The following is a 21,573-nucleotide window of genomic DNA, read 5'->3' as shown; positions in this document are numbered from 1 at the left end:
GGGCTGCGTGCGGGGCCGGGGGAGCCGCTCGGGGCGCCAGGCCCCGCTGCTGGGTGCTCCCAGGTGCGCCCCTCCGCGCTGGAGTCGGAGGCTGAGCTGTGATCCCCTCAGCTGGTGTGCCACCTGAGACCGCGGCCAGGTGCAGCGGACGCGGTGCCCGAAGGAGCGGGTCCTGCTGGCCCAGCGGGTTGCTGCTGTGCGGGGATACTGGCCGAGTGCCTCTGCTGACAGCTGGCTTCAGTCGGCTCTGTCTTGATTGATTTCCAAGATGTGGATTAGATGCTTCCGTAGCGATCTTACCCTATTACGACTAGAGAAATCTAGTGCTGGCCCAGCCTGCTGTGTCCCTTTTCTCTCCCTTCCTTTTTAAGATCCCTGTGAGCAGTTCAGAGTGGCGCTTGCAGTTCAACAGCTGGATAGATGTTGTAAATGCCAATTGCATTTGCAATGTGACTGGTAACAAATCTGTTGATAAGGGGATAGCGGCTCGTTGCACCCCAAGCGTGCTGATTCTGCCCCAGAGCATTAAAGCTCTGCTGTGTATGCTTTCATGTGAAGTGGGGTGTTTGGCACAAAAAAAAAAAAAAAAAAAAGAAACCTAAAACCCAAACCCAGCCATCCTGGGATCTAAATGTTGGATTCAGTAAACTGTAAAGCTAGTTTAGGATAAAGTGTTCCTATGTCTTGGACAAGCTCTGGCATATTGTGTATAAGATGAGAGCTTGAAACTTACTAGCTGTGCAAGGGAGGGACAGCATTCTATTGCAGTGCTCCCAGAGGTAGTGGCTGGGGAGAAGAGGTGTTTGAGGTGTTTGAGCTGCTGTTGAGGGTAGAGGTTCCCAGGGATGTAACAGATCCCACCAATTGTGAGACCTCTGGGTTGTTATCTTCTGACAACACCCGTGTGCTTCTGTGCAAGCAAGGGTGAACAGCTGGACAGTGCTGTCTTGAAATCTGCCATCAGTGATACTTCCTCTCCATGTTTTGTGGTTTTGTTTTGGTTTTTTTTTTTTTTCTTTTTTTTTTTGTTTGTTTTTTTTCTTTACTTTCTCAGACATCTTGGGCTTAAGAAAAATCCCCTTCAATGCCTGAGATGTGAGCCTGCTGCTGTGAAGCTTGCTCGCTGCATGAGAGCCAGCAAGCAGAAGCCTGTGGTTAGAATAACTTTGGTGGACCACAAGGTCAAAGTGTAAAAACACTGATCTGAAAATCTAGATGGAGATATCTAGTGAGAGTAGCAGTCTCAGTAGTGTGCTGCTGTATGCTGATGGCAAGCATATGACAAACTGTAAAAATGACAAATTACTCAGCTCTTACTAAATACTTCATGAACACTAAGTGGGAAGAAAGTGTTAATGAGGCAGAAGGGCACTGGGTGGTACAGTCAGTGACCTGTTCTGTAGTGTCACTGCAAGGGCATCAGAAGACTTGACAGGGTTCCATAGCAGAACTTCTTGCAACAATGAGGTGGATTTTAACATTTAAATTTGGTTTTGGCCCTTTGGTCAGAACAGGAACTCCTAGAGCTGCAGTTGTGCTTCTTTACAAAAAAATAAAATCCACGGGTGCTTGCTCATGCTGGGCAGCCTACAGAGGTGAGAAGAACTTTTGCCAAGTGCTCTGCAAGCCTTTGTGTGGATTTGGAGTGGCTCAGAGAAGTGAGTAGCCTCTCCTCACTCCTAACATTGTGTCATTTAGCACCCCTTTCAGAGAAGGACCTTGCTGCCAGAATATCTTCACTTGCTATAGCCTCTTTGGACCTAAACCCCTCTTTGGCTGGGTTTCTCCATCCTTGTCAAGGGCTCTGGGGACCACTGAGATGACATTCTCATCCCTGTGCTGCAGGGCTGGGTGAGTGTTTGTTCAGTGTTCACAGTGTTTGTTCAGCTTCCTACCTGCATGTGACAAAAATAGAGCACGACACAAGCTGAGTGCCTGCAGAAAGCCCTCCCTGTGGGCAATCTCTGTCCTGCTGCATGGAAGCTCCTCCCTTAAGAGGATTTAGCAGCTTTAATGATGTGGCTCATCTGGACTCTCTACATTACTGTTATTGTCTCTATTTTAGTTCTCAGGTGACAGGCAGGTGTAGTGCGACCTACAACTGTAAGCTGCTGCAGGAAATGCTCTAACTAGGCCTTCCTGCAGCTCCATGGAGGTTTTCTTGTCCCTGCTACTCAAACCACTCTGCTTCAAGCTCTTTGAAGTGCAAGGCAGGGTTTCACATGAAATTTCTCATCTGACTGTAACCAAGGAAAGGTTTTACCACTCTTCTGTTACTCCGTGTCCTGGTGTCACAGCTGTAAGGCAGGAAGGGTCTATTCAGGATTGCAGGTGTTCATCCAGTAGATGTGTAAGTCAGAGGGATGCAGGTGGGAGTTTTGAGACCTCTGGTAACCACAGGCCTCAGGGCACTTTTCAAACCGTAGCTGTGGTTCTTGGTGCCTGCTGGCATTGCTACAGCAGGAAGCACACAGCACAGGCAAAAGGCATTGCCACCAAGACCTTTGGGCACTGTTGGGATAGGGTCTGTTATGGGAATGCCAGGGGGATGCTGGGACTTGGATCATGCCCCATGCTATCTGAAGCAGTAATTACTGCTCCACTTTAATGGTGCCTGTGGCATGGCAGCCACCTTTTTCCGGGTTTGATTTCTCTTGGCCAGTGAGTGGGAGGTGCTAGAGGGGGTGGGTTCTGTCGGGGTTCAGGCTCTGTTTGAATAGCTTGGAAGGCTGGAGGAGGTAGCAGTTATTTCCACTGGGTCTGTGTAACAAGGAGTGGTTGGAGTCACAGCCTTCTTGCACTTACTCCTCAGTTTCCGTTGTGGAAAAACTTATGTGCCCCAAAGCTAACTTATTACTGCCAATAATTATGGCATTCACCCTAGAGCGCCTTAACTTCACTTCTCTAAAATAGGAGCATGACATCTGTATCCCCTTCTTCTCCTTCTCTGCCTTCATTTGTCTCTGCACACGGATCATGCCATCCAGAGTCCTTTTGTGCAGCAAAGGGGTAGCTGGGCCCGCTAGCCTGCCCACTACCATGTGCCTGTAAGCTTTAATTGGCAAAGAAATAAACTGTGTCCTTGCACTAATGCATCTGTTGGAGGAATGTGGGACTGGAACTTTCTACAGGCTACTGATTAATGACATACGTGTGAAGGGCTGGCTGAGTGAGCCACCTTTCCTTTAGCAACTGTGTAATGGGATGCAGTCATTACCTAACCACCTCTGTGTCTTTTTGGCTCTTCTGTATTCTTAGAGGGAATGAAATGGAGGAAAGGCTAAAAATTACAGGCTGTCTTGGCATGGTAAAAGGAATAATACAGGAGGCACAGTCAGCGCCAGCAGTTCCTTGACGGCTGGTTGGCTGTGGCACAGCCTGTTTGCTGAAAGCTCTCTGGGCTATCAGGGCCTGGAAACACTGAGGCAGTTAATGGCTGACTTCAGTCTAGATGGGGTGATAAGTGAAGCAAAGGAACTGTGTAGTGGAGATTGCTTAAATCACTTCTTGTGTGCGCTGTCAGATTCAGAGCTAGCTAATTTTCTGGAAGAGGCGTTACTGTGAGCAGCTCTTCGGAAGGGACTGTCTGGCTGATCAAAGAAAAAGGGAATAAAACAGTATCCTCTGGGGATGGGAACAGGCATTGGAGACTGCCGATTCTGAAACCAAGCATGTGTCTTTTTGAACACCAGAGAGCCGGGGAAGCTGGGTGGTTTGTGGCTCATCCAAAGTAAATACAGGGGAGAAAGGGAAGGAGACTAAGCTGGGGACAGGCTTTGTCCTGTGGGAAGAGGTGCGTGCACAGGCTGTCTGGCTGACTGCTCTAGTTCTTTGTCTCCTTGATGGAGCTTCAGAACTGGGACACCACCATTTAAAAGCAAGTCAAACCAAAGTCCAGTGCATGTACTTAATTTCTGAAAGTTGCTGGTGTGGTAAGTGCCCTGACTTTCTTTAAGGAGCTCAGGAGTTGAGAAGGACCAGAGGAAGACCCTTGCACATAAGTGAAGTACTGGTGGAATTTGTTCAAGATGCTGCTGGGCTGCTGATTTTAGTTGCTTTGCAGTACAGCCTTGAGGCAGGTGCATCATGAAAGTGCTTTACCCTTTACTACAGAATTGTTACTGAGCTGTAAGCAGATTGCTGGTCTCTTCCAGTATGATGATAATCCCTTGGCCATGTGTACTGGAGAAATACTGATCTGGGACGAGCTGTATACATTAGGATATCCAGCAGCCTGAAGATTTGAAGTTATATAATGAAGAGTTCCTTTGTAGGCAAAACAAATCTGCTTCAGTCTCTCATACGCAAGTAAAAGAACAGATGAGCTGTCAGAGATACAGCCATGCACCTTAAGCTGAGCTGATTTTCCCACAGCTGGAGTTGGGAACTGCCCTTGGTCCCTCCTGTTCCCATTGCCAAGGAGGTAGTTTGGGAAAGGAAAAGAATTATTTTAGAGGGGTTTGCACAGCAGGGACTGAACATGCTGTAAAGTAGCTATACCTGTTGGTATAAAGAGGCTGTTTCCCAGAGTTATTCTGGAAAAGGGGTTACAGTCACTGGATCTAACCATATTCTTCTCCAGCACCTTGCTTTGGTCACTGCCTCTGTGATCCATGAGGTTTCTGTGCCCTTGCCAGGATGGGTTCACGGGATTACACAGGAATGTGATGCCCTCAGCTCCTGCCTCTACAGGAGAGGCTTCATGCAGCATCTTGTCTGTCTAGTTTTAAAAGTGAGCTGCTCCAGGATGCTGGTTTTGCTTCGGCTGGTGCACCAGACTGGCACAGGTTCGAGTGAGCTGCCTCTGGGGTTTTGTTCATCGGGTTGCTGTGGGGCCACGACCTGAGCTGTACTGGTGCAGGGCTTCTGGAACAGCATGCAGGGCAGATGTGGAAAGGACATCTTGGCATTTGACTAGGATTTTAAGGGCTGCTACTATCACCCCATAATATAAGAATATGCAAATCCTAAACACCTGGTATGTCTCCTGTGATAGATGGTTAGCAGTTTTGTTGGAAATCAATTGCAAAGTCTAAATTAAATAGATTATGTGTACTTACATAGTCCAGTTAGACCTTTCCAGGGAAGCTTCTATACCTTTTGTGGCATTTCAGTTTCTAGGTGTTCTAGTAATAGAGGAAAAAATATTTATGTTGGGAGTCTTATTCCCTTCCTATATGATTTTTTTCTGATTTCTGTTTGGTCATGCAAATGGCTTACTTAGCATTACTTGGAATGTGTGTGGAAAGAAATTGAAAAGAAGTTATGTATTCAGTGGTGACAGTGTCAAAGGGTTTTTTGGACTTTGGTCCCCAGAGCTATGGCTGCTTTCAAAAGTCACAATGAAGACTGCTCTGCTCCTCTCCTCTCCTCTCTGCTTACGATCAATTAATTTGTAGAGTACTCTTTGCATAAAAGGGTGCTTTTTTCTGGCTGGTGTGGTAACAGGACACTGTCTCTAGGGCTGCACTGGTTCTGGGGCTTCTTTCATGTAGTACTGTGGCACAAAGTGTCCTCTTGCCTGCTGTGGAATTGGTCATGTGTCTGTCATGGATTGAAGTTGATGGTGATGAGTCAGTCTTGAGTGGCTTTGCTGGAATGTCCTCAACTTCCCAGTGTGCTTCCTCGGTCTCTTGGTCCCCTCACTCCCTTCATTGTGTCATGGAGCTAGGCTCCCTGTAAAATGCAGAAGCAGACCAGGACTCAGATTAAGGAGACAGACTGCTGACCTGCAGGTTAGCAAGGCTGTTTGCCCTTGCTGCTGCCTTGTGTTTTGCACTGACCAAACAGATAGGGGAACTATTCTGCAGCATCTGTGCTGCATGATTGAAGAAACTGGGGCTTAAAAGACAGGCAGAAGATCTAATTATGCTCATCTCTGAAGTCTTTTCAGGGGAGGGAGGACCAGATAAAACTCCAGCTGCCTAAATGTACTTTCCCAACAGTCTAAGAAGCTGCTGGACTCTTCTTTGCATTCAGGTCCCTTTCTAATGCTGGCTTGCAGCTATGCACTTGGAATAGCTAAAGAGCGCTCTGAGTTGTGCAGTAAGTCTGCCTATTCCCAAAGGAGGCTCTTTTAATTAGAGAGGACTTCTGCTCGGCAGCTGCTGGTGGAACAGTGCTAGACCACAGCTGTGTGGAGAAGCCCTGGTGAGCTGTGTGAAAAAAGGTAAAGGCACAGCCCTTCCCTGGTTCTCGAGGAGTCTGCTGCAGTTCTCTGAGGAGACTGCACAGGAACGGGGGGAGAGGCTTCAGGCACAAGAGAATTCCTGCAGGCTGGTGGTGTGGGGGAGTGGAGCCCTGTGTGATAGATCAGCCTTGCAAGTGAGCCCCAACCCCTCCCTCCAAGTGGGTCTTGCTGCAGGGGTGGCTGCTCCCTGTGCATGGAGCTCAGCAGCTCCTTTGCACCAGATCCTCCAAGGGTGAGAACACCTTGTGCAAGTGCAGCTATAATTGGGGTGGTTCTGGCTGCTCCTGAGGGGTTGGTGATGCCCACAGCTGCTGGTGCTTCTCCTGCCTGATGTGAGAGGACCTGAAATGTCAGAGTTTCCTCTTGCCCTTTCTCTCTGGGGGAGGTGTTCTGACTCAGGGCTTCCTGGAATGAAACTGAGGTGAGAAAAAGGCAGTTGCCAAAACTTCTTGGGAATTTTTTAATGTCAGAAACTGCATCAAACTGTCTGCTGCCTTGGCAGAGGAGACTGTTTCAAGGAAGGGCTATTTTAAGGAATGGCAAGCTACTTTAATTCCCAAGTCCAAGACCTCAAAGGCTTCTTTGATTTGGTGCTGCAGTCCTGCTAGTGGCCTCAGAGCCTGAGTGTTTCTGCATTCATTACCAGTCCATCATGTTGCAGCTTTGAAGGCTGTTGTGGCAGCGATTTAGACTTGATCCTGTAGTAAAACACTAGGTTCCTTCTTTGTGTAGCTTCAGGCAGATAGGAAACTTCTTCCTATCCCAGCTATCAGCCACTGGCAAGACCCACCGCTGTGTCTACAAGCAGGTGGCCGTGCACCTGGTGCTGCCCCATGGGAACTTAAACAGTTGCTCCTTGTTTGCCCAGAAGAGAGACAGTCTTTGCCACAGGGTGTTTGCTGTCAGGAAGAACAGCCTGTGCAGCCATGTGTGAGCTGAGGCTGGTCAGCAGCTGTGTTACTGTGGTGCTGTCTGATGGCTATTCCTGTGCCCAGGATCTCAGCCCTGGTGCCCTGTGATGGGTGGGAAGAGGAGCAGGCTTTGCTGGGCTGAGTTTCAAGCTGCTGCACTAGCAAGGGGTGGATGTGTGTGCTGGGGGCAGAAGGAGCCATGTATGACAACCATAACCTGCCCAGGTAGCATGCATGAGACCCTTTGCTGTAGTTCTAGGCGATTGGTGAATTTGCTTTGATTAAAAATTGTGGCACTGATGTGAAGTAAAACCAGGTGGGTTGTGGGGGGAGAGACAACAATGTGGTGGGACAGAGGCAAGCAAGAAAAAATTGTGTCTGCAATCCTATTATAAAGTAGTCTTAGCCTCAATCATGATTTACTGATTAAAGATGGAACAGCCTGCATTTTTCCCCCCTGAAATGGGAGCATTTATGCCTGCACTGAGGCTCATCAGATTATTTGTAAATTAGTTATTCTGGGCTCTCTCTTATTTTAAAGTAAATACCCCATAACTATTATTTTCCATCTTATTCTTCTAGCATTTCTCCATCAAATAGTCTTCTGAAATATTTGTGCTCTAAATATAGAAAAGGAGACCTTTTCAGGAAAGAAAAGGCCACCCAGCCTCTCTTGGTTCAGGTTCAGCTGAACCCGTTTTCCAGACTATTGTGCATAGGTCTGCAGACTCCAAGGAGGCCCCTCTTTTTCCCAAAACAGACCCAGCTTTTCAAAGTCTTGCTGTCTTTTTTAACTGCCAAATTCCTAGGGAACCTATCCCATATGTCTGTTCTTCTTGGCTTGAAACAGTTCCGTCCAGAACCTACACATGTATTGCTTAGAAGGATTGATTATTTACTTATTTGGGATGGTGTTGGAGGAGTGATCTTGACTGCAGGTGGCAGATCTGTCACTAATCAGTGTTTTTGTATTGCTCCAATTAACTCTGCTGGGATTACCTGCATGATAATGTAGCAATCATCAGGCTAGCAAAACACCTCTGTGTATTGCAGCCTGCCTTGGAGTTCAGGACCATATTCATAGAAGGGCAACCAAAAGTTTTTGGGTATCTCTTCCAGCTGGCTAAGTGTTTTCTAGAGGACCCCTTTGTTTTCCAGCCTTGTCTTGCTGAGATTTCTTATTGTGGCATTTCACTTCCTAAAATGCTTAGACTGGGAGCAAAGCAGCTTTGCTGCAGCTTCTGTAACAGCTCATGCTGTGTTATTCTTGCTCCTCACAACGTTGCTTTTTACTGCTGTACAATGTTGCTTTCTTTTCCATTTTCTGTCTCCTGTCAGAAGAGCTTGGCATGAGGAGACTGTTCTCTAAAGGTGAAAGGAAAAAGTGCTAGACAATGCTGCTGTACATCTGAGAGACTGTACAGCAGCCCCTGTTGGGACTGACTGTTCCAGAGCAAAGTTTGAAATAGCTTCTAAGTTGTATCCTCAGAGTGATCAAGGCAGCAAGGGGTTTTGGCTATTGTGGCCAGGTGCTCCCAGTTACAAATATGAAACTATTTGTATTATTTACCATGATGTTGGAGAGGGAAAATGTGGTTGTGGTGAACGTTTTTGAGTAGCCGGAAGTGACTCAAAAGATCTGTGATTTAAAGTCCTGCACTTTAGGGCTTTTCTTGCCCTCCTACCCTCTGTATGTCATCATTTGGGAAACAGGGGCTGCTTGAGACAGAATCCCTTCCTCAAGAGCTTTTTATAGTTCCAGCTTTCTCTTTTCATTCGTACCCTTTGGTGGTGTCAGGTGGCATCTGTGGCATGAAACTCAGGATGTTGTGAAATGTTCATCCTCAGACTGTCTGTGACAAGGCTTCCCATGTCAGCAGGGCTTACCATGCTCCAACAGGGCACAAGGTCTCCTGTGACCCTGGGATGGTCTGGTGGAAGTACAGCTTTTTCTGGGGCAGAGGCTGGGTCCGGGAGTAATGTTCTGTGGCTGTGTGTGTGATTCTGTACCGCTGAGGTTGGAGACCCCAGGCTCAGCTGGCCCTGCCTGCTTGTAACAAATGGTTTGGCTGAGTTGCCTCCCTTGTCTTCCCTGGTATGCAAATCTGGGAGAGATCACGAGGTACTTTGTGTGAGAATCCAGCAGGAATCCTGTACTTCTGATTCCTGTACTGTCAGCCTGCAGTGGGGGCCTTCAGATTGGAGGCTCATGGTGATGGTCGGGCAGACCATGCTGAAGAGGAGCGATTGTTACAGCTGCTGATCTGTGCTCTTCTGCTCTGGAATCCCACGTAGCAGTGCCAATGTACTAGCAGGGGCACAGGAGTGGTTCAGGTAGCTACATGTTAGCAAAAGGTCTATTTGGCAAAACCAAAATTGCCTAAAATTAAAAATAGTGAAAGGACTGTTTCTGGTAACAAGTCAAAAGATGTATGCCCTTGTGGCCTGAGGCACTTTCCTGTGCCAGTAGGACTTCTTTTCACTTTCCAGTCATGATGGGTTTGCAGTACTCTTCCAGCTCTACTTAATCTGTGGGCTAAAGGGTTAAAGCCTCAGCTTCTTTAGATCGGTGCCTTGCTATCAGCAAAGAGTCTGATACAAAGCATGTGATATGATTAGACTATTTGCCTGTCTCTTCTGTTGTTCAAGGAAGATTACTTAATTCCAAAGCTTCACAGACAGTCATTTGGAATAACAAGCCAGAGAGCACTTCGGTTTGTTTTGTGGTGGGTATTTGGGTTTTGTGGGTTTTTTTGGGGGTTTTTGTTTGGGTTTGTTTTTGGGTTTGTTTTTTTGTTTGTTTGTTTTTGTGTTTTTGTGAGTTTTTTGTTTTTGTTTTTTTTTGTTTTTGTTTTTTTTTTGTTTTGTTTTTGTTGTTGGTTTTGTTTGTTTGTTTTTTTGCTTTCTGCCACTTGAGAGCATGTGGATGTACTCTAGGGGGAGAGGTCTTGGGGAGAATCCTGGTGGCAGAGGACACTTCCATTCTTCAGTGGACTGTCAGCTGCAAGGGACTTCATTGCTCTGGTGAGTCAGATAGTTTGGCAGGGTGTCTGAGCTCCTCCAGAGGTTTGATCTGAGAAGGACAAGGGAGTGCTCATTGCCCTATGCCCTTCTGAATAGGCAATCTCTAGTACTTTAACTTCTAGAAGTGTCTGGCTTCAGCTATGAAATGAACTCCAGGAGAGCCTGCAATTACTGGCAGTGGTGCTGGATAAGCTCAGCTTCCTTCCTATGCCGGATGCTGGTGCCCAGGCTCTGCTGAGTCCCATCCACCTGTCTCTGGAGGTGTGGGGTCTGAAGACTCAATAAGCAGAGGGGAGGTGGAGAGAGAAGTTGTTTGTTTAAGTGTTGTGCAAGTTGCTAAGCTGTGGAAAATTTCCTGCCCTTGAAATATAACTACTTTCTCTGCTAATTTCTGAAAAGAACCAAGAGAATAGGAAACCTCATTTCCCAGGTCAAGCTGATGCTGCAGCTTCTCAGAAATGTGTTTGTCATGGGTGTGCTGGATCTAATCACCCACTAGTTATTTGCCCTAGCATCTGAGAAAATGGAAGTAACTGAAAACCAGTTTGTTTGGAAAGGGAACTTTACAATAAAAAGTCCTTGACCTTGACCTCTTGCATTTTATGGGAGGAGGAGGCAGGAAAAATAAAAATCAGTTATATTACCTAAGTCTCACAGTCTCTGTTGCTTTTTCATAAAATAGAAAAAAAGGCTTTCTTCCTGCCTTGACTGTGGTAGCTTTTGCAATCTCTGGCAGGGGGAAAAAGCTGCTGAATCTCAGTAAGGTGTCTCCAAGCCAAGTGGCATTGGGAGAGATATTGTGCAACTCCTTGGAGGAGATTTGTCGACCTCCAAGGCGTTGCTTGCATGAGAAGGGAGGTAGGGTAGCCTGTCCTGTGCATGTAATTGCACCTGGGATTTCCATGCTGACGACTGGCACAGGGAAACACTTTGAAGCATCCTCTGTGCTGCAGAACTGTGCTGGGGAGAGGCTTACCTGAGCACAAGCAGAATACTCCTTCTCTGTGCTGGTCTCCCTTCTGCAGTTTGGAGTGCAGATCCTGCTCACAGGTTTGGCTCCTCTGTGGGGCAGGCCAGAGCAGGGGGACTCTGTGTTTTTGACACACTGGTGCTGCTGACAGATGGCAGTGGGAGCTGGTGGGCACATCCATTTCAGAGGTTAGGTTTGCAGCCTGGCAGCTCCAAGTGCAGAAAACAAAGCTGAGCTGGTCTTGTTGTTGAAGCGATTAAAGAGCCAATGTAGTCAAGTGACAGAGTTGCCCAACCAGTTTTGTGAAAACTCTGCATTTTTACTGCATTGTGTGCTGGCTTTAGTCAGTGTGGAGACCTCTTTCTGGACCTGACCTGCAGAGCTTGTTGCACAACTAACATTCTAATACGTGATAATTAAAAAGAGAAAGTCCACTAAACTGTACTTTTTCTGTGGCTATTTATTCTGTCTTCTATTTTTGGTAAGTTGATTAATTTCTTCTACTTTTTTGTTGTTTTGGGGTTTTTTTTGGTTTTGTTTTTTTGGGTTTTTTTTTTTTTTTTTGGTTTTTTTTGGTTTTTTTTTTTTTTTTGTAGGAGGAGAGGAGACTCAAATTACTTCTGGGACAGTTTGTTGGGTTTGGAATTGGTTTTTTCCTCCCTTTTTTGGCAGAGTTCTATCTCTGGTCTTGATGTATGGAAAGTTTTGCTTAAATCAGAGATGTCCTGCAAATACTTTTATGCTGTGCAAGCATGAGTGTGTAGACTGAAAATAGCAAAGAACTTTCTCAATTTGCCAGTTGTAGGGACTGAAGACCTACTTAAAATGTTGGCTTTCAAACTGAAGTGTGAAGGCCATTTGTTCTCAAAACGTGTTACACTGCTTGTAAACAGAGATAAAAACAATCGCTTCTAAAACCTCTGCTGCTCTTTGATACTGAACTGTGGGGTTGGTTTCTTTTTAACGATATGATAGTGGTTTATAAATATCTGATCACTTCCCATCGAGCATCAGAGGTACATTTCTATAATACACATTTCCTTTTTACAAAATGCACAACACATGCTTGCTGTGATAAAATATATTGAAAAATCTGTGCCATCATAGGAAATCCTACCGGTGCTTTCTAACCCAGGGTCTTGCTGGGGAATGTAGTTGCTAGTCAGATAATTTGGTATATGAACTATAGAAGTCAGACAGAAAAGCTGCATGTCTTACCAGGTGTACCAGGAGCAAGTCTACCTTTGCACTGTGAGCTGATAAGTTCCCTCAGAAGCTATTCCTGAGAAATCTGTTCTTTCCAGTGGTATTTCTGCAGTACTTGCAGCCAACTGTTGCCTTGCTCTAGTCTGCTCCCTTTGCCCCAGAAGTAGCAATTGCGGAGGGACTGCATGCACGTTTGAGTCTCTGTCCTGCAGATGTCTATTAGGGTCTCAGTGTACATGTCTGTGGTGGTAGTTCAAAGTTTGCAGATGATTGTGATGCTGCAGTTTGCAGGCTGATGTAGCTGTGCTGGCCCCTCTGTGCTTAGCCCTCAGACCATCTCCTCTACAATTGAAAACAATTACTTCTACTTAAGAAGAAACTCTCTAGTAGTAGATGGAATAAGAGAGGGTCTGGTTTGTTCTGTTTTCAAAATTTGTAATATGAAGAAATACTTTTCTACCTTGTACTGACACTTTCCTTCAAAAAGAACCTGTATCTGTATCACTGAGATACACACACACGCACACAGAGATATATATATATATATATATAAAATATATATATATGTACATATATAATATGTAATATATGTACCTTAATTTTTAAGATCCAGCTTCTCCCTCAATCCTTCCATTATAACTTGTGAAGAGATGCTATTTGGAAAATCTCCACGACAAACATAATCTTGTTTATGTTTTCAAGGTCATTACACAGCTGGTATTATCTCAGTGAAGCTTAAAGGAAAGTTCAGTGAATTCAGACTTGGGTCATTCATCAGCTCTGTGGTTATTTGCTTGCCAGAGACAAGATGTACTTCCCAGGTGTACTGAAAGTCCAAGGCCTTTGTATATTAACGTCAACAAGATGAACTCCTTAGGATATTCTTTGTATGTTAATGGGGCTGTAACTTACAGTCCCTGCCCTGAGGGCAGTGATGTACCTGGTTAACAGGAGAATTAGTAACTCTGTCATTGTTCATTAACTGGTACTGTTGTGTGAACCTGTCCTGTCTCATCAGTCATGATCAGGAAACTTTGATTGCCAAATGTCTGTTCTGCATGTGCATGGATAGAGAAGCAGCTGGACTTCGGGGTGCGAGGGTTCAGAATCCTGCAAAGAATAACCTGTTTCCTCCTCAGCCCCAGGGCTTTGTGAGCTGCCCCTTCCCCAGTCTCTCCTGCATGGGGATGTCTGCTTTGGAGCTGGGAAGTGGCCATTTAATGAGCAACTCTAGTGTGCTGGCTTTTCTGGGTCTCAATCCAGCTACTCGTCTAATCTTCTTCTGGATTGGCATCATACTTTAAAGAGTAACTGCACTGGCCTTCAAAATGGCCTCATCCTCAAGCAAATTACTGTGCAGATAAACATCTTTTTTTAAACATCAGATAAACCAGCAGCATGCATTATCCCTTCCTAGGGATACCTGCTAGTTGCTTTGGGCAGAGGGATCCAGTTGTGCAACCTGAGTACAGCAGTGGGAGTTCCATCTCCAGGATTTCTAGGTCAATCTGTCTGCAAATGAATCCAGCTAACTTTGGCCAGTGTTGTGGTGTGAAAAAGAAAAGACAGGTGAGACTGGATCAGGGACAGCTTTAGGTGTTTTAAGTGTCCAGCCTTGTAATATCTTGAGGGAAATAACCTGTTGCAATGTGTAAGACTTAACCTAAGTGAGGAAGGTTGTTGCTTGCTTGTTGTGTCAAGAAGCACCTGCAATGCTTGAGATCAGCTGAGGCTGCTTTGGAGGTTGCTTCAGTGGATCAGCTGGACTTTCACCCAAAAATCCCCCTCCTTCCACATCAGATGCAAGATGTGAAAGAGGATCAGGTGCAGAACCTTAGTTCATAGTGCTGGCTGCTGCATCTCTGCATCTGTCAAACTGGAAGTTTCACCTTGAGCAGACAGGGGGAATAGCAGATCTGAGCCATCATGCCAACCTTAAAGGGCATTCAAGGTGTTTGTGGGGGCAATGGAAATAGCAACTTGTCAAATCCAAATCTGGTGCTGGCTTGACCTCATCCTAGCCTGGTAGAAGTTGGTAGTAGTGTGTCCTGTAGGGTCTACCTTTGTTTTATGTCCCCTGACGTTAGAGCCTGAGGGGTGCTGGTGGGGAGTGACTTGTCAGAGTACACAGAAACAACCTGCAGCTTCTTTGTAACCAATCATTTCCTGTCCTTAAGCAATAGGATGTGGAGAAGAGGGGACAGCATCCTCAGGCTATCTAGGTACAGTAAAATGTGAACACTCTTTACCTGAGCTGGAGTATTGGGACTGACTGTCAGAGCTGTCAGAGTTCATGTGTGCTGTCCTTAAGGGTTTGCATGATTTTGCACTTTTTGTAAATCTACTGAGACAGTGATTTCCACAGCTGTTCTGCTCTGGTTTGTTTTGTGGTTCTTTTCTTTCATTGCACTTGTAAATGAGCCCCTTATTTGTGCTGTACAGTAACTTGGCAGCTGAGGTGTTTCAGCTGCTGGAGCTCATCAGGGAGAAACCTGCAGAGTGAGCGTGAGGGTGGTGCTGCAGAGGAGGGCTGAGCCCTTCCCAGCAGAGCTGTGTGGCCCAGGCATGTACAGAACTAGGCTGGGCCAAATATCATAAACTTCACTGAGCACCAAGCGTGCAGTGCTTGCTGGGTGAGGCAGTACAGGATCTAATTGGATAGAGCAAAATTGCAATTAAAAATTAACTTAGCCTCTCTGCCCCTTGACTGATGTGGTTATAATGTCTGTACATGAATTTTCCCCTTCCTGCCTCTGTGGCCAATGGTGGGATCAGGAGGCAGAGGTACTCAACTCTCCCTATATCACCTGTCCTTCTCTGGGGTCACCTTTTACAGGAGGGGGACAGGGAGTTTCACAGGCTCCTGTGACAAAAATAAGTTAATCTCTGAGCTGTGATGGGACTCCTCTGCCATTGCTAAAAAAGCAGGCCTCTATCTGCATCTCATCAGGCACACATGTCCTGGATTTTATGTTCCTGCTCCACATACAGGTCTTGTTGTCATTGTTGTTGCTGGGAGAATGATGGGTCTGAGACCTGGAGGTCATGGAGGGGACAGGAAATCATCCCCTGATGCCAGTCTAGCCTGTGAAGACTTGTTCCATTCCTTCCTGCTAGGAAACCCCTGAGTTCTGGATCAATTGATGCCTTCCTGGTATTAGTTCTCCCTTCAGGTCCGTGGTCTGAACCTTGGTCTAAGAAATACCCTGGATCAACTTCACAGCAGCTGACCAGGCTGTGTCGGCAACCAAGTTTTTATGGCAGTAGTACCTCAAAGCAACATGCTGCATAAATAATCCTGCATATCTTTACAAAATGGAGAATGAGAGGCTGGAAGAAATGCCATTCTGCAAGCTGATGGTGTCTTGTGAAATCCTCTACAGAGCTGGCATCAATCTGGAGAACGACAGGGAAAATCTGGATGTGTACAAGATTGTTGAAAAAAGTGGGTGTTGCTGCTTGGGGATGAAAATTAAATGGTCAAAGCAGTAGGAGTAGAGAGGGACAGGAAAAAAACAAGTAATTGTGGACAGTCAGTGGAATTTGAAAGTTGCATACTTCATGTATTTAACCTTGCATGCATTGCTGCAAGACATTAAGGCTCAAAATTTGACCAACTTCAGAAGGCAAACTTCAGCTTTTTATTGCAGCACTAGCTATGGTACTTAAGTTTTCTTTTTGCTGCCGAGTGGCATTTGGATATGCCTGGTTGTGCTAACTCCTAGCTCATCTGCTTCCAAACCTGACTTATCTGAAATTTTCTTGAGCTTCTGCTTCTACTGTGTGATAGTGTTGCTGGTTTTATGACTCTGCAATTTCAGAAGATGGAGTTTTGAGGAGTTTCATTGATGTAGTGGACAAAAGTAAGTTAATTTGCAAAGAATGGAAAACTGAAAAATCTGTAATATTTCAGTGGAGCTCTAAAGTATCTTAAAAGCTCAAAGCAAAACCTTAAGACCCTTTTTCTCATCTGACATGAAAACTGTACTTTGAATTACTTTATGGGTAGGAGCTATGAAAGAGATACATTGCCCTGTGGCAAGAAGAGAATGGTGCGTAATGCTGTAATGCACAGTTGGGGTTTGATGTTTGTTTTGGGGTTGTATTTGGAATAAACATTGAAGATGGTATGCCTTTAACAAATAGATAGGAGTAGAAGAGCCCTGAAAGCAGTATTTTACTCTTGTTACCTCAGGCATATCTTCTTCCCCAGTAAACTTGCTTTGCTGCTTAATTAGCTGAAATAACTTTTATAAAGATCTTAACAGCTTTGCAAATCTGTTTTCCTGACAAATCAAAACAATGTGGGCAGAGTTTAAATAGGCAGCATGTGGCTTTTAGTGCTAGGAAGCAAGTTAGCGAGTTCTGAGACTTGCCCCTCCCGTTTGAAATTTAGGGGAATTGCACCTGGGATCAGATGTCTTAAGGTAAGAAGTCCAGTGCATTGTGCAGGAAGTTGTTACCTTAGCTTACTTCTTGGCTAGGTTACAGGAGAGAAAAACATTTGTAACTCCCACAAGAGAAATCCATCATCACCTAGGGATCTGGCTGCCTTTGAGTTCTGGTTAGACTGCCAGGCTCCGATTTGTGATCCTATTAAGAGATGTGTTCATGGTGAAGCCAGGAAGCAAGCCAGCTGGATGGGAAAATTCACATCTTAGTTATCCTCTCCAAGTGCAGCCTTAGGTGTTGGTACTTTCCAGGACTAGTGGCCTGAGAGAACATTTCTCCTGCAGAGGAAAGGAGGAATTCTGCTAACAGAGAGCCTTCATTCACTTTTCCTAGGTTGGTAGTGATGCAGCTGTTGTATAGTGCATCTGTGCTGGAACAGAACCAACTCATGGTGATGACTGCACTGAAGAACCTTGAAAATGGGAATACTGTGTGTTTGATATTTGGTGTACATATGGACTAGAAACTATTACAGGACTTTTCCATGGCTTGTTTGAAGGACCTACTTTTGAGTGCAGCTGTCTTTATGGCCTCTGACCTGAGGAGTTAACTGAAGAAAAACTGACTGGGATGTTGCTAACCTGGCTGAGCAGTAAGAGCTCCTTAGGTGCAATGACTGCTATACAGATGAGATTTGAGACCAGCCTGTAGCACAGCTGGCTGACATTTCATATCTCTGCTGCTTCTCATCTCAATAACATCTTGCTAGGTGCTGTGCAGTGATGAGCTTAGCACAGTCTCTAGCCATGGCATTCCTTGAAGTTAGAGCAGCAGCTTGAGCCTCAGAGTTCAGTCTTGTGGTCTCTCCTGATAGTTTGAGGGTGACCATTGCCTGTTGGGAAGGCTACCCAGTTATAACAAGGCCCACATACCAGTTTAGCTCCAGAGTTAACCTAAATATTTAATAGGATTAAGCGAAAGCCTTTGATTGAAACAAAAGAACGGACTGGGCTCTGGTGATCCTTGGTACAGCGAGGCTGACAGCAGAGAACCTTGCTGACTTTACTCTCTCTTAGGGCTGTTTCTTCCCAGGCCAGGCTGGTGACCCCAGCCTATTATTGCTCTTCCTCTGGCTGGTGATTCTTAAACTGGCATGGTATGTTTGGAGCAAGGAACTTGATAGAGCAAATTTTAAGGAACTTAAAAGTTCTCTGTTGTTTATATAGGAAGCAACTGAATCTGGGCTGGGAAGGAGAAGCAGACAGAGCCACAGAATGGTTGGAAGGGACCACTGTGGTCATCTGGTCCAACCTCCCTGTTCAAGCAGGGTCATCCAAGAGCACATGACACAGGACTGCATCCAGATGGTTCTTGAATATCTCCAGTGATGGAGACTCCATACCCTCTCTGGGCAATCTGTTCTGGTGTGTGGTCGCATGCACAGCAAAATTGTTCTTCCTCATGTTCAAGTGGAACTTCCTGTGCATCAGTTTCTGCCTGTTGCCTCTTGTCCTGTTGCTTGGCACCACCGAGCAGAGCCTGGTTCATCCTCTAACACCTTCTCTTCAGACACTGACAGACACTGATGAGGTCCCCTCTCAGTCATCTCTTCTCTAGGCTGAAGAGATTTTACTCTCACAGCCTGTCCTTATAAGAGAGGTGCTCCATCCCCTTAATAATCTCTGTTGCCTTTAATAATCTGTGTTGCTCCAGAAGCTACATTCTTTTTCTGCTACATTCTTTTACTGCTGTCAGGGAATTGAAGTAGCTTGCATCACTTTTTACCACCAGGAGTAGTAGCTAGGGTTGGTGTTTTGATTGATGCTACTATTGCAAAGTCCATATAAATAGTGATGAAATTAGCAGTGTATTTGTGATTAAATTTCTTCTGTAACTGCCGATAGCTCTGTGTCACTCTCCAGAAGATCTTGGCAGCAGTGACTGTAGTGTGGTGCTGGTGTCCTGTTTTACTGTCCTGAAAAGGCAACTCTGGTATTCTGTGCTGTCTGTGCATGTGCTCTGAGGTCCACCAGATGACCCAGAGCTGTGCACAGGGTAAGGGTGTTGCTCTGAAGCTGCCCAGAGGACCTGTGTGTAACATAACTCCTTGTCTCTCTGCTTTCCCCTTAGGTCCCATAAGTGAAAGAAGATGGGGTCTGGCTGCCTAAAAGTCACCAAGTACTTCCTCTTCCTTTTCAATCTCCTGTTCCTTGTAAGTATTTTGAGCATCTGTGGAGTAAAAAGGAAGGCCTAGACCAAAGTTAGCTAGAAGATTTTTTTTTTTCTGGATGTTAGCCTAATATGTTCATTAAATAAAATGGGCACAGTTTTGGAAGGAAGGAGGGGACCCCTGAATTTGGGGGATGTCAAAGCTGCTGTGTTTGTCTCAGGTATGCCAAGCAGCTCCACTCCCAGTTGCCACCTGCTGCCTCCAGTGCATACAGCTCCATTCCTGCATTGGGAAGGGAAAGCAGGAGTTACGGGTTCTTTCTGGAAGGACAGTAGTTGTAACTACTTTCTCTGACACATCTGGAGCAGCAGCTGAACTGTCCCTGAGCAGCAGAGCTACAAAACCTGCCAAGTAATGGCAGTGCCCTCCTAAATAGGCCAGCCAGGCTTCAAAGAGCAACTCTAATTTTGTTTGAGTCCCAACGGCTGGTTTTGATTTGTGACAAGATGAATTAGTCCAAGTCTCCTGTTTGAAATGGAGTTGGGGAGGTGGGGGGGACTGGGACAGGCTTGTCTGGGGAAATAAAACAGCCCACTGGGTGCAGTTATTTTCAAGCGTGAGGCTTAGCAGAAGACTAACTCCTTTTCGAACAGATAGGGTCTGGGAGGGCCACATACATTCTTGCATGCATCTTTCTGATGCCTAGATGTTTTGTGTCCTGTGGGCAGCGATGGTACTGCTGGTGATGCCTTCTTGCAGTGGAATGGTGTGGTGGGGAAGTGCAAGGTTTTGGCTTTCCACATGTCAGCAAGAAAATAGCCTATCTCATATCAGTATCCTTTGTGCAGTGTGTAAGGAAAAGGAGGGGTCAGGCTGGGAGAGAAGGGAGGGAAGTGAATCATGATAAGGAGAGCACTGCTTTCTGGTCTCTGTCCCTGCACACAGCTTCACTCCTGCTTCCTGCATGGCTGCACTGTGCTGGTAGCACACAGGATGAACTTGAGGCACATCTGGATCTGGTTTTCCTTGGCTTACTGTGCTCACTTTTTGCTCTCTGTGTTTCCTTCCATCCTAAGAGTAGGTAACTGCAGTGTAATGGTCTGAAGTCAGGGGTGCACAGACCATCCATGGGGAAGGTTCTTGGGAAGGAGAGGAGAGGTATTTCAAGTGCCACTAGGTCTTTCTGAGTCCGATTTAGTTCACTTTAAAGATAGGAAAAATCATCTGAGTCCAGGCCTGTCCTCCTACTAGTGCAGGACTCCTCTGCAGATACCAGCATCCAGTCTCTCTCCTCTCTTGAAGAAGTGCTAAATTTTAAGCGGCATATAACAACCAGTCTACCCTGGGAAGCTGACCTGTGTTTGTTAAGACAGTGTTTGAGTCTGCTGAAATCCAGTATATGGCCACTGTCTTGTTTTCCTTAATGCTCAAACCTCAGTCTGAGTTCATTAGCTAATCTTTGTGTAGAGAAAGCTCTCGTCAAGAAAGCCAGCCTAGCATATAGGAAAGGAGGAAGATGACTGCCTGAAATACTGCTGTACCTTAAAACACTTGTCACTGTTTTTGCTGTATGCTGTCTGTGGTCATTGTGGCATCTTTATTCCACATTGCCTTTCTCTCCCTGCTCTGCTGAGCCAGGCACGGTTGCAGGCAGCCTGTGGGGAGAGATATGCTCTCAGGAGGCAGAGTTGAACTGCTTTGTTGGGCTGACCTACATCCACACTGCACTTTCCTATATTTTGCAAGATTGTGAGGATGGCAGGCGCTGAATCCCTCTCTGGGTCCTGGAGAACTCCAGTTTGAGTACTCCTGTCTGGGTGGCAAGTGATTGGATGTAGCTGTTCTTTGTCTTGTGCACACCCTGCTCCGAGTCAACTCCTCTGGTGTAGCATCCAGCCCCCTTCCTCTTGTGGAAGGCTGGTCTGATTCACTGAGCTGGACTTGGAGAGTAAGAACTTTAGGGTAGGATGTATTGTGAGAAGGTCTGTGCTGACTAAAGGGAGAAGCTGCTTTAAATGAGCTCTTTAACCCTGCTGTGCAGCACAGGCATTGTCTTCTCCTTGGACTGCTCTGTCAAAGTGAGGTATCCAAAGCCACTGTGTTCTAGCTGAGCTTGATACTCCTCTGGAGTGAAGATTTTGAGTGTGCTTCTGTCTTGACTTTTTGCACGTGCCAGATGTTGAGGAAGGTGGCATAGATTACTCTCTCTGTCTCATAGGAAGTAGGTGACCAGAGATGTTTTTCCGTTATTGTTATTCAAGGTCTGAATTGGGGAGAGTGAGTTGTTGTTCAAGGTCTGAGTTGGTGATTCTTGAGCTTATACAGTGTGGTAGAGCTATATTAATCTAGCAGAGAAACTGCTTGTATTGAGTTACTGTGAGCTGTCAGCACAGACAGGTTTTGAATGCCTTGTGCTGATTTCCTGAAGCTGCTGTGAGGAGAGTGCTTGAGCAAAGGTGAGCATCAATGCTGCTGACAGAGCCCTATGTCTGCTCTGGACCTTGAGCTGAGCCTATGTGATTGCACCCCATGCAGGCCAGCCCTTGCTGGCTAAAGTGTGTTCTTCAGCCTTGCAGATGGCTGAAGCCGTTAGAGGCATGCTGGTGACTCCTTTTAGAAATTAGTCATTGAAATAGCTTTTCTCTACAGCTCGAGATCTGTGAGAAGGTCGCTTGCTACAGCTGAAGTAGTTCAGGGACTTAGTGGTATT

At 45.9% G+C, this 21,573-nt stretch overlaps 1 protein-coding gene across 4 annotated transcripts in view; it reads left to right on the top strand.

Moving 5' to 3' along the window:
* Nucleotides 1-21,573, top strand: part of CD82 (CD82 molecule) — a 39,278-nt gene that overhangs the window by 870 nt on the left and 16,835 nt on the right. For 3 of the 4 annotated variants that reach the window (XM_053981442.1, XM_053981441.1, XM_053981440.1), the window contains exon 2: nt 18,824-18,905. In XM_053981442.1, coding sequence (XP_053837417.1) covers nt 18,843-18,905 — 63 coding nt within the window. In that variant the 5' untranslated portion in view covers nt 18,824-18,842. Of the gene's footprint in view, nt 1-11,499; nt 11,577-18,823; nt 18,906-21,573 lie in introns of those variants that run through there. The other variant, XM_053981438.1, reaches the window with a different exon arrangement.

This window comes from Vidua macroura, chromosome 6 (assembly GCF_024509145.1).
Source record: "Vidua macroura isolate BioBank_ID:100142 chromosome 6, ASM2450914v1, whole genome shotgun sequence".
NCBI classification, from domain to species: Eukaryota; Metazoa; Chordata; class Aves; order Passeriformes; family Viduidae; genus Vidua; species Vidua macroura.
The sequence above is the reverse complement of the archived record's forward strand: the minus strand, read 5'-3'. Positions and strand labels throughout refer to the sequence as shown.